At 37.4% G+C, this 10,703-nt stretch overlaps 1 protein-coding gene across 1 annotated transcript in view; it reads left to right on the plus strand.

Annotated features, from left to right (window-relative positions):
* Positions 1 to 5,302, plus strand: part of GASK1B (golgi associated kinase 1B) — a 40,470-nt gene extending 35,168 nt beyond the window's left edge. The window contains exon 4 of the mRNA XM_017656656.3: positions 1,538 to 5,302. Coding sequence (XP_017512145.1) covers positions 1,538 to 1,745 — 208 coding nt within the window. The 3' untranslated portion in view covers positions 1,746 to 5,302. The remainder of the gene's footprint in view (positions 1 to 1,537) is intronic.
* Positions 5,303 to 10,703: the final 5,401 nt, after the last annotated feature.

Raw genomic sequence — 10,703 nt, forward strand, 5'->3', positions numbered from 1 at the left:
AGAAGATTTAATTTTAAATGCATTGTGAGGAGTAATGAGTTTAAAGTTAAATCCTCTTTGAATATGTAATTCACATGCTGTAAAGTAAAAATGAAGACTTTGCTAACCCAGATTTACACATAGAATATTCCTATTAATCAATATAATGCAAGGACAGGTAGTATTTTGATTTTACTTTATGAAAAGGATTAATCGTGAAAGAGATCCACAATTTTAATAGTTTCATCTCATTCTGCCACAGCTAAATTAGTTGAAAGGCATAGAATTTATAAATCATGGATTGTTAATACTTCATAGAGCAAAATGCTAGCTTAACCAGTATTATGGCCACTAAATTGTATAGTACATGTCTTCAGGGAGCTCAGAGCATCTTCCCAGTGTTATTTAATTCCACATTTCCTCAGACCCTGAGGCCTTTGGTATTTCCTCAGCATCAGAAGTGTTGCACACCTGCATCCCTTGTGTTTGCGCCCTCGAGTGCTATCCTCAGCTTGCTACACTGAAATTAGGAAAAATACTAGGAAGGCCTGAACCTTCTGGCAAACTGTACTCTTCAAGCAAGTATATGTTCTTAAGTTCTTATGCTCATTTCTAAGGAACAGCTATGTTTACATGAAAATTACTATTAACCTCCAATATTTTTCCTTCGCTTTCGTCAGCATATTAAGGAAAGCTGGAAGAGGCCAAAGCAAAACATGACTTAGGAGAATGGACCATAAATTTATTTAGTCTTTCAGATAATGTTTGTGCTTTATACTTTCTGAATGAAGAGCAGAATACACAATGCACTCTCTTAAGGTAATTTAGCAAGGACCCTTCTAAAATGGGCCTCAGGTTTTCCAGAAAGATGGTTCCTTGTGGAATGCCTCGGCTCTCTATCTTCAGTTTTGCAACGTCTATTTGAAAGCAATTCAGTCTTCCAGTTTAATAAAATGCTTCCTGATCCTTAGAATTCCTGAAGTATAATCTGAATCAAAAGCAGTTCTTTGTTTATTTGGGCATTTTGGAATGGTTCCTTTCTCTTTTTTTACTACATACATTTGGGATTATTTCACATTAACTTTAGTCATGCAGCTTCTACTCAGAGAGAATACTTTACTGAAAATGTCAGCATTTTGCTTCTCATATTTTCTTACATAAAACCCCACATTGACACTTACGAGGACACTATTCTACTCGACAGTTTAAAATGGTTTCTGTGGCTGAAATGGAGCTGAAAACTGAGGAAAGTATTTCTGCCAGCCTAATAGGATCTTTTTATTCCTGTGTCTCTCTCTGCATACATGCAATGACGTTAAGTAAAATGTTAGTATGACAAGTTCTCAATGGTACTGAAAATTCAGTTCCGTTGAAACATCGTCTTCTAGTTTATTATTATTAAGAGAAGTGTCAGCTTGACAGTGACAAAAATGTTTTGATTCTCAAAGTGCTATTTGATAGTGTGATTTATGCCAGATTAATGAAGAGCAGAGCAATTGGGTAAGGCATAATATTTCCCAGAAATTGCTAAAAATGAACTCTCATTCTATCTTCTCAGGTTTCCTGAATCTGCAGTTTCTGTTTTGAAGAGCCAGCACTTACGGCAAAAGCTCCTTCAGTCTCTGTTTCTTGATAAAGTTTATTGGGAAAGTCAAGGAGGCAGACAAGGAATTGAAAAGCTCATTGATGTAATAGAGCAGAGAGCTAAAATCCTTCTCACCTACATCAACGCCCATGGGGCCAAAGTGCTACCTATGAATGAATAACAAAAGGGTCTCCTGGATAGAAAACTAGATATATGTACACATTCTTGTTTGTGTTTTCAAATCAAGTACACACACCTCAAGTCCTTTCAGGAATGAGGCAGTGTAGATGAATACATAAGATAAATGAATTTCACCAACTATGTATGATGGGCCTAAGCACTGTAAACAGACTTAAAAAGGTTTTAAAAAACATACTGCTCAAGAAATGTTTCTGTTTTTCTCTAACATCATGTCATGTTGAGTCTCACTAGTTGATTACAGAATGGTAGCAGTCATTATTCCAGTTAGCTTTGTTGAAATATTTGTCGTGTCACTGAATAGAACAGTGTAAACCAGAGGTGCATACTCCTTTGATAAACTGTATTTCATGCCTTTCTGACTGGTTGACCAAATTCTAATGGGAATGATGCTTGACCTAATTCTGTTGCTGAAAGTTAAAACAAAGCAGCCCTAACGCTACCCAGAGGCAATCTTACCCTGGAAGACTCAGGCACGTGAGCTGCAAAAACATGAGCACATACCATAATTCTAAATAGAAGTGGTAGATTATTTGCAAAGCCGCCAGGATATTATCTTTTGCATCTATACATAATCAGCCATCTCTGAATCTGAGCAGCAAGAATCATACTTCCTTTTCCTTTTCAGAAAAATTTTTGGTTGTATAGAAATCATACAAATCTGATGGTTTATACATTAGGTAGTTTTGCTTTCTCAAGTTTGGTCCAACTTATGTCTCATAGCTTAGAAATTAAACAGTTTTAAGGCATGAAATCACCTATTTGAAGATGTAGTTGTAGAGTGCCTTTTTTGTAATGGGTGCTCTTTTTCAAAACTTTGTCATTTCTACAAAGGATATGTTATCATTTCTGTGTCTTTTGTTAGTAAATTGTGGATTCCTTCAAATTTGTTCTGTGTAATTATATTCAAACTGATTTAATTGATATGGCCTAGATATTGACAATAGGACCAAATAATGAGTGTATCTAAATATATTGTTTGGCTTATGCCAAATAAATTAAATTAAAACCTGATTCTGGCCAGTTCTCCTCAGTGAAGCAAATGACTGGAACTAAAACTGAATTTGGACAATATTAAGCCTCAAATAGTTCTCATATTCTTTCTACTAACTTTTTAATTAAGTGGAAGAAAGTGGGCATTTAGTATTCCTGTGCTGGGTCTTCATGTCCTTGGAAGAGACCCATTCCATTCCACCCCCACACAGCCCATCCCTGATTTAAAACCCGATATACTGACTTCTTTCTGAGTGTTTAAAAATGCAATTTAAGAATACGAGTATCTTCTGTTTCCTCAGTTCTGTGTATCATTGCTAAAGCGTACCCCATTTTCTGTGTTCCCTTCAAGGGTAACTCAATATCATTGTAAATTAGAACTATCAAAAACATTTCAATAAAACTAAGTTTTCAAAAAGAGCATATCTATAAATTCCAGCTTATACAAACGTATAGGGACAAAATGTCAAAATTACATAGTAAGTACAAGAGAAGATAGATCAACGAAAAGCAGATCATTCGATCCCTAATTATAACTTCTCTAGGCCCGCAGTCAAGTACTACTTTTAGTCCCCTCGTCTGCAGCCCCGACCCTGGGAGAGTTGGTCCTCAGATCATTCTCCTCTTTGTTTCCTCTCCATGTCCCTGAGTGCCTCCCTCTAGTCCCACACATTCAGAATTCTCTGACTGTCCTGCATCTCCACTTTTACAGGCTGTATTTGGGCTTTTTGTGATCCCCCTTTCTCTCATGAATTGGCATATTAGTGAAAAGTTGCCCTAAAAAATGTTTGGAGACCGAAAACCAAAAGGTTTTGAGCTGCTGATTTTAAGCGACTCTTTGTCAAGTTGCCTACACTTTGTCTTATCAAGGGGGCATAAGTGCATTTTAAATATGCTTTTTTGGACTATACCATCTTTATCCAAACCTCTGATATTGGTGGTGGGAATTCCAGGTGCCTTAGAAGCGAGCTTTAGTTCTGTGTCTCCAGCCACATTGCTTTGGGGCAGCTTGGTCCTCCCGTCTGTGGGCCGGACTTTTGTTTATTTGCCTCCAGGCAGTCCGAAATGCTTAATATTAAACAAAAGGTCCAGGAACACATTTTTATTTTAGTCACCTTTGCTTTTTAACAATGTATTCTATAACCAGTGAATAAGTCATGCTGTATCATTTTTGAATAATGGATAGCTGAAGGCCTGGCTTTTAATTCTAATAAGCCATGCTCCTCTTTTCTCTTACTGAAACAGTGAGAATACTCTGTGCCTTTCACATGTACTCAAGATTATGCTGTGGTTTGGTTCACATAAGCACATTATGTGGTGTATTTATAACTTGATAAATTTAAAATAGAACAATTTATCTTGGCAGACTTGCAAAAGCCTATTCTTGTGTGATTTATTTTCTTTAAGCTGATGATATGAAAATAATGACATATCTTAAAAATCCATAATAAAAATATAAGATGTGTGCTTTTGAATTATAGATGGGTTCATTTTTTTTGTGGATGGGTTATTTTCAGATGTTAATAATAGGGGAAAGTTTGCTATCTTCATCCGTGATAAAAATTGCATAATCAAGAATCATATTGGATTGTTTATTGAAGGATGGATTTTATATTCTTAGTGATATTTTGCTTTCCTGGTGTACATGTAGCATTGTTTTATGTGGTATGTACATTAGTCAACATATCATAAACAAAATATTTAATATTTGGTTTTCTTTGCTTGGGATGAGTCTTACAATTATGTTTAAGTTTTCTTCATAGCATTCATATTTATTAAGTTTCTTAGGTATCCTGAGAGTTTATTGAAAAACAAACTACTTAGACTTATGCTTAAAATATTTATAATCTCTAAACTTGTGTAATAGCTTTTTTATTCCATGGTACCTTTAAGTATACATTAACCTGGGTGTAAATTCGTCTACACACTGTCTTAAATTCTAATGTTTATCTTAGCACAAAACAGTGTAAGGCACATTCAGGGCACTAGTCTGAAAATATGATATGGAAATTGTACGTGGGCCAAATAAAGATCATAAAGACCTCTCCCTAAAAACTAAATAGCATCATCAAGAATTAAGTACCTTTATTCATAAAAGATAATTCAACTTGTCAGGAAAGTTGTCTGGCACTTGGAAATTGTCAGAAGAGATTTTTGAATGTTGTTTCAGTGCACTGCTGGGCTTGCTTTTGTATTGAATAGGCTGTTTAACAGTGTTGTGGGGCAGAGGTTAACTTGTAGATTTTTATCCCTCAGAGATGCAAGTAATTTTTTTCTGGTGAAAAAGCCCTAATGGTTTTATAGTTTATTACCCTGTTGAACATTAACCAGTTAATATCTAGTACAGCAATCTTATTCTAACATTGCCTGAATTTATTTAGCTTTTGAAATATTCTTTGAAATGGTTTTACCATCATACTGGTTCCCTTGTTAATTAGCTATTTGAATAAAACCTTTGATATATGTTCATTGTACATTTACATAGGAGTTGCGGTGTTATCCTTTTGATAATTTTGCTTTAATAAACATTTGATGGCAGTCATATAATTTTATTTGCTTAAGAGTCATGATTTTGAATTTTTGAGAATTTTACTTTAACAGACTCCTAAAACACAGTTATATACTTTAAGAAATGAATGGTACTATGCTATCAGCATCTTGGGTATTTCCATTTAATCCTTTAATTATTAAAGATTGTCAGTTGATTACCTACTTGAAAGGTTGGACTCAGTAAGGTTGCTGACAGACTCTGTTTTGCAACCTAAACATATGGTAAATGAATGAAGCCATAGAAATCCTTTCTTACAGCAGCATTGCATATGGTTAATTTAGTTCAACATTGTTTTTCTTCTTAAAAAGGTATCCTTTTACCCTCATGATTCCGAAGTTCATTTGAGTTTGTTGATAAAAATGTGCACAATTACATGCACAGTAAGAAATCTCTAGGCATTTTCTTTGTAAAAATGTAATCTGTGTTGTACTTGTCAAGATTTCTAAAGCTTTTGGGAGAAAGAGCTAAAAAATAAAGAAAACCTCCCTTGTCAGTGGCTTTAATGACATGCTGCCAAATAGCTGGCTGTGCTATGTTTCAAAAAGCAAACTGGGCTGCAGAGAGTGGGACCAGTCACTAAATGAGACTGAAACAGCTGTGATTTTGCAAGATGTGCCAACATTTTCCTTAGCTCGAGGACACCAGACTTTATTTGGCTTATAAAGTACCCTATGTTATTGGCTCAGCTTCTGTTTAGGAGAACAAGCGATCTGGTTATGTAGCCTTGTTTCAGGCCCTTAAGAGTATTAAAAACTTAGGTCAACATTTTTTTTTTTACCTCATAGTACTCTAAAAAGAAATACATGATTCAGGTACCCTCTCTAATTTTGTGAGATACCTTTCATTAAGCTTGCAAGATTCAGGTCTTACTAGAATGATAAAATAATTTGTAGCTTCTCCTAGGAGTCAGTCTTCCTCTCAATCAGGTAACAAGTGCCAGTTAATAAAATATAGGACTTTCCCACGTTTCAGCAACTATTAGGGCAATGCTTTTTGCTCTTGGTGTGTCATTTCCTTTGTCTTACTCTTAAATTGTTGGCTGCAATAGAGATAATATGTTGTGTTTAAAGAGGAGTAACATGGCAGCATTGGGTAACAAATTCCTAATTAAAGATACAAATTTCTAAGTAAATCTTGATGTTAGCCCAGGTTACCTCCTAGACACCAGTAGTAACACAACCAAAAATGTCTCCAGAGATTGCAAAAGAAGAAAAAAAAATGCCACATGAGGAAGCTTGGGCTCCGGAATAAAATTTCTAAGTGGTGAATAAATCTAGATGCATATGACAAATTAAATATCAGGAATGGGTGGTGGTTGCAGATATAAGTGTTGAAAATCTATGATTTACCTTCCTCTTTCCTAGGGCCCAATATCTTGTATTCTTTGAAAAGATGACTAGAATATAAATAAGCCATACACTCACCAAGGACCCAAGAGCCCTGTGGGAACTGCCTCTGACAGAGGGTCAAAAGAAGTGGAGGGATTTTCCTTAAGAGCAGGAGAGGAAGAAGAGTAGCAAGTGCATTGAAGTGAAATTGTTTGGCTAATACAGCAGCCAATGCACAGGGCAGAATCATAGCGGGGAAACAGAGGAGAAGGATGGACTATCAGCAGTGCAGGCTAAAACGTTGCAGTAAGAAATGCTATCAAATCTCAGTGGTTTAAAACAACAAAGGTAGATTCCTCACAGTATCTGGTCCATCACCGCTTGGCAGGAGGGCATTGCTTTGCATAAACACCTAGAGACCCATGCTGATGAGGCAGCCTGGATGTTTCCATTTCTGTGCCTGAGTGAAAGTTGCATTTCTAGTCACAACTCACTGGGCAAAAGCAGTCTGGCAAGTGGGGAAACTTGAACTATCTGGTAACATTGGTAACTGTAGCAGACGGTAAAAGCCACAGGGTGTGGCCCTGATTGTATTTAGGGCAAATTTAGCCTAAATCTATTATTACATATTCTTCTGGGGTCCACATCCCATCCCATCTCAGTGCACTTTGGCCTGGGTATCCAGGTTGCAGTTGATAGGGGCAGTGATGTACGTGTGGCTTGAGCTGGGGCAATCACAGTCTCTGTATTCAGCTCTGTTTCCTGTCATAATTGGTTCAGAATTGAACACCTGACTTAACTGGGTCAATCTGAAAACTTGCCTCAGAATTTTGGAACTGAAAAAGACAAAAAAGAGAGGAAAGACACAAGCAGAACCCGCGGAGGTGCTGACGGGGAGGTGGCGAGGTCTGGCGCCTCTGGATGCCTTTGCCCTAGTTGCTCTGGAGGCCCCGTCCAAGTCTGGTTGCCTGGAAATGACCCAATATCCTTTTCAAATTCACCTCTTTGCTTCAACTTACTCGAGGTTGATTGTTTTTTCTGATACTTGAAAGGAATGGAAAGTCTGTAACTGGTTTCTGAGGAATTAGGTCTCTTTCTAACTGACCCGTTTTAGAGAGCATATCATGGTTTCTTTCCACAAGAAATAAGTTAATGCTCTTAAATTTTCATCCCCCACTTTTTTCCTCACAACCTACTTCTAAAATATTTATTATCATGCTTACATTGTCCATCTTCTTCATACTGACCGCTTGGCTTCCACATTGTCCCAGGTGCCTCAGTTCCGTGTTTGAATGGATTTCCTGCCCACCATCAGTTAGTTTCCTTTGTCCTGGGGTGTTTGAGTTTGTTTTTCCTCATTCTACTTGGCGGACTGGCTTTATCATCAAGGATGATGGAATAAGTTCCATATTCGCTGAGTCTCCTCATTTGGGAATAGCGTTCTGTTTTGTTTATGTACATAAACGACAGCTTGGTGGTATAAAATTTGGATTCCATACATTATTTTCTTCTCAAAACAAAATGCGTTTGAAAGTCTGCAGCCATTGTAACACTGTCACTAGGCATTGAACATTGCAGGTTAGATTTCAGAGGCCAGCCTGCGTGTCTTTTCCTTCTAACTAGTAGGTGATTTCCTTTGGTACTTTTCATGCACATTGTGTTCTTTCTTTCTTTTTTAATTTTAATAAATTATCAGGACATGTCTTAAAATTGGTCAACAAAATTTCCTGGAACACAACATGGAATTCAACATGTTTATACTTTCCTTCATTTCAGGAAGACTTTTATAATATATATTTGATTTTTTTTTTCATTCTGATTGTTCTCTTTTCAGGTAAAAAGATATTTAGTATACATTTTTTGCACTCTGCCTCTTAATTGTTGTATATTCCTTATTTGTTTACTTTCTGTATTTTTTCTTCACAAAATGTACTGTTTTCTCAAGTGTTTTCTTTATATTGTTACTTTTTTTCAGCAGCATCTATTCCACTTCCTACTGCTTCTAATTAGTCTCAATTTCTCTAATGATTTTATTATCTTCAAATTTCTTTTTAGAAAGCTCAGATTTCATCTTTCACTGCATTATTTATTAACTCTTTATTGGTATTTCATTTTTCATACTTTTTATTTGAAAGAGTTTTTCAAAACGTTTTTGAAAAAAAATTTATTTGAGATTGTAAGGAATAGTTTCTGAAACTCTTCAAATTAAATAAAGTTAGAAGTTAATTTCCTCAGTCACACTTGTAACATTTCAAATGTTCATTTGCCACATGTGCTTAATGGATACTGTATCGTATAGGCCCAGATAAAGAACAATCTCCATCCTTGCAGAAAAGCCTATTGCCCAGTGTTGTGCAGAAGACTGGTCTCTGTGTATTGTGTGCGGCAGGGTTTGTATTTTCTGTTCTCAGCAGCAGTTGCTGTTGTTTCCCCACTTCTCTCCTCTCTTATCAGCCAGGCAGCATATCTGGGTAGCTTGGGCCACCATAACAAAGTACTGTGTCCTAGGTGGTGTTGAACAACAGGAATTTATTTTACACAGTGCTGGAGTCTGGGAGTTCAAGATCAAGGGCTAGTGCCTGGGGTGGGCTCTCTCTAGAGGTGGCAGAGGGCCATTTTCTTACTGTGTCTTCATGTGGCCTTTCCTTAAAGTATGCAGATGGAGAGAAAGGGAACAAACTCTTGGGCGTCTCCTCTTGTAAGGGCATTAATAACACCAGGAGGGCTCCACTTCACTATTTCATCTAAACCCCCCAAAGGCCCCATCACCTAATACCAACACACTGAGGTTAGGGCTTCCATACATGAACTCTGGGGTGACACAATTCAGTCCATAGCACTAGCCCTTCATAATTCATGTCCTCTAATACAAAATACATTAGTTTCATGCAAATAGTCCAAAAAGTCTTAACTTGTTCCAGTGTCAACTCTAAAGCCTAACGTCCAAAGCCTTATGTAAATATTAGCTAAATCACATGAGGGGGAGACTTGAGACACGATTCATCCTAAGCAAAGTTCCTCACCAGTTGTGACCCTGTAAAAACAGACAAGTTATGTGCTTTCAAAATACAATGGTGGGACAGGCGTAGGATAAACATTCCCATTCCAAAAGGGAAAAATAGTAAAGAAGGAAGGGGGACGGATCCCACATAAATCCAAAACATAGAGAAGCAAATCTCACTGCTTGTAAGTCTGGAGAATAACCCTCTGACTTTACGTCCCACCTCCCAGGCCCATTGGGGTAGTGGAAACCTCACCCCCTCAGCTCTGTGGACTGACCCTGCTTCTTCAGTCTGCCCCTGCCCATGTGGCTCTCGGAGAGGGTCCTGCTTCTCCCCTGAAGCAGGGGCTGGGGAACCCTGGGAAACCGGGAGGAGCCAGTTCTGCTCCCTGGGCCTGTGGTGGAGGGGGCAGCCCTAATGGTCACTGACTCACCTTCGGCATGATTCTCGCCTTTCCTTGAGGAGGCGCGTGCATTCACAGCGAAGAACCTTACTGTCCCGTCTTGGAGAATCACACAGCTGTGAAGGCTAAGAAGCCTCATGATATGTAGTCAGCAAGTTGGGCAGCTTTCCTCCACTCTGTCCTGCTTTCTCTGTCCCTTTTGTTCAAACTACCAGTGTCTTTGGTATAATACCATTTTCTCTTTATTAGCTGTCTTAGAAACCTTTTATTTTCAAAGAAATCTACAGAATGCTTTCTGTTTTTGGTAATAGTCATCTTACAGCTTTATACTAGATACATCGTTCCTTCCCATATTTTCATCTTCTTTATCCATTTCAGTGGTTTCCAAAGAACAACTGTGTCTTTTTTCCCTCTGCCATGTTTTACTGAGATGCTATTGTAAGTTCTTAAGAAAGGGACCATGTGATACAAGTATTTGCTAGAGTGGTTTGGAGTGTGTTGGGGTAGAGGATGAGGAAGACAAGGAAGTAATTTAAGAAGTTCTAGAAATTACTTAGGTATAAGATAATCAAGGAATGAGGTAAGATGGGACTAATTCTGAAGCATTTTTTATACATAATTGTGGACCATTGCATATTTTAAGATTCAAAGAAATAACTAACCA

This window comes from Manis javanica, chromosome 3 (assembly GCF_040802235.1).
Source record: "Manis javanica isolate MJ-LG chromosome 3, MJ_LKY, whole genome shotgun sequence".
Classification (NCBI taxonomy): Eukaryota; Metazoa; Chordata; class Mammalia; order Pholidota; family Manidae; genus Manis; species Manis javanica.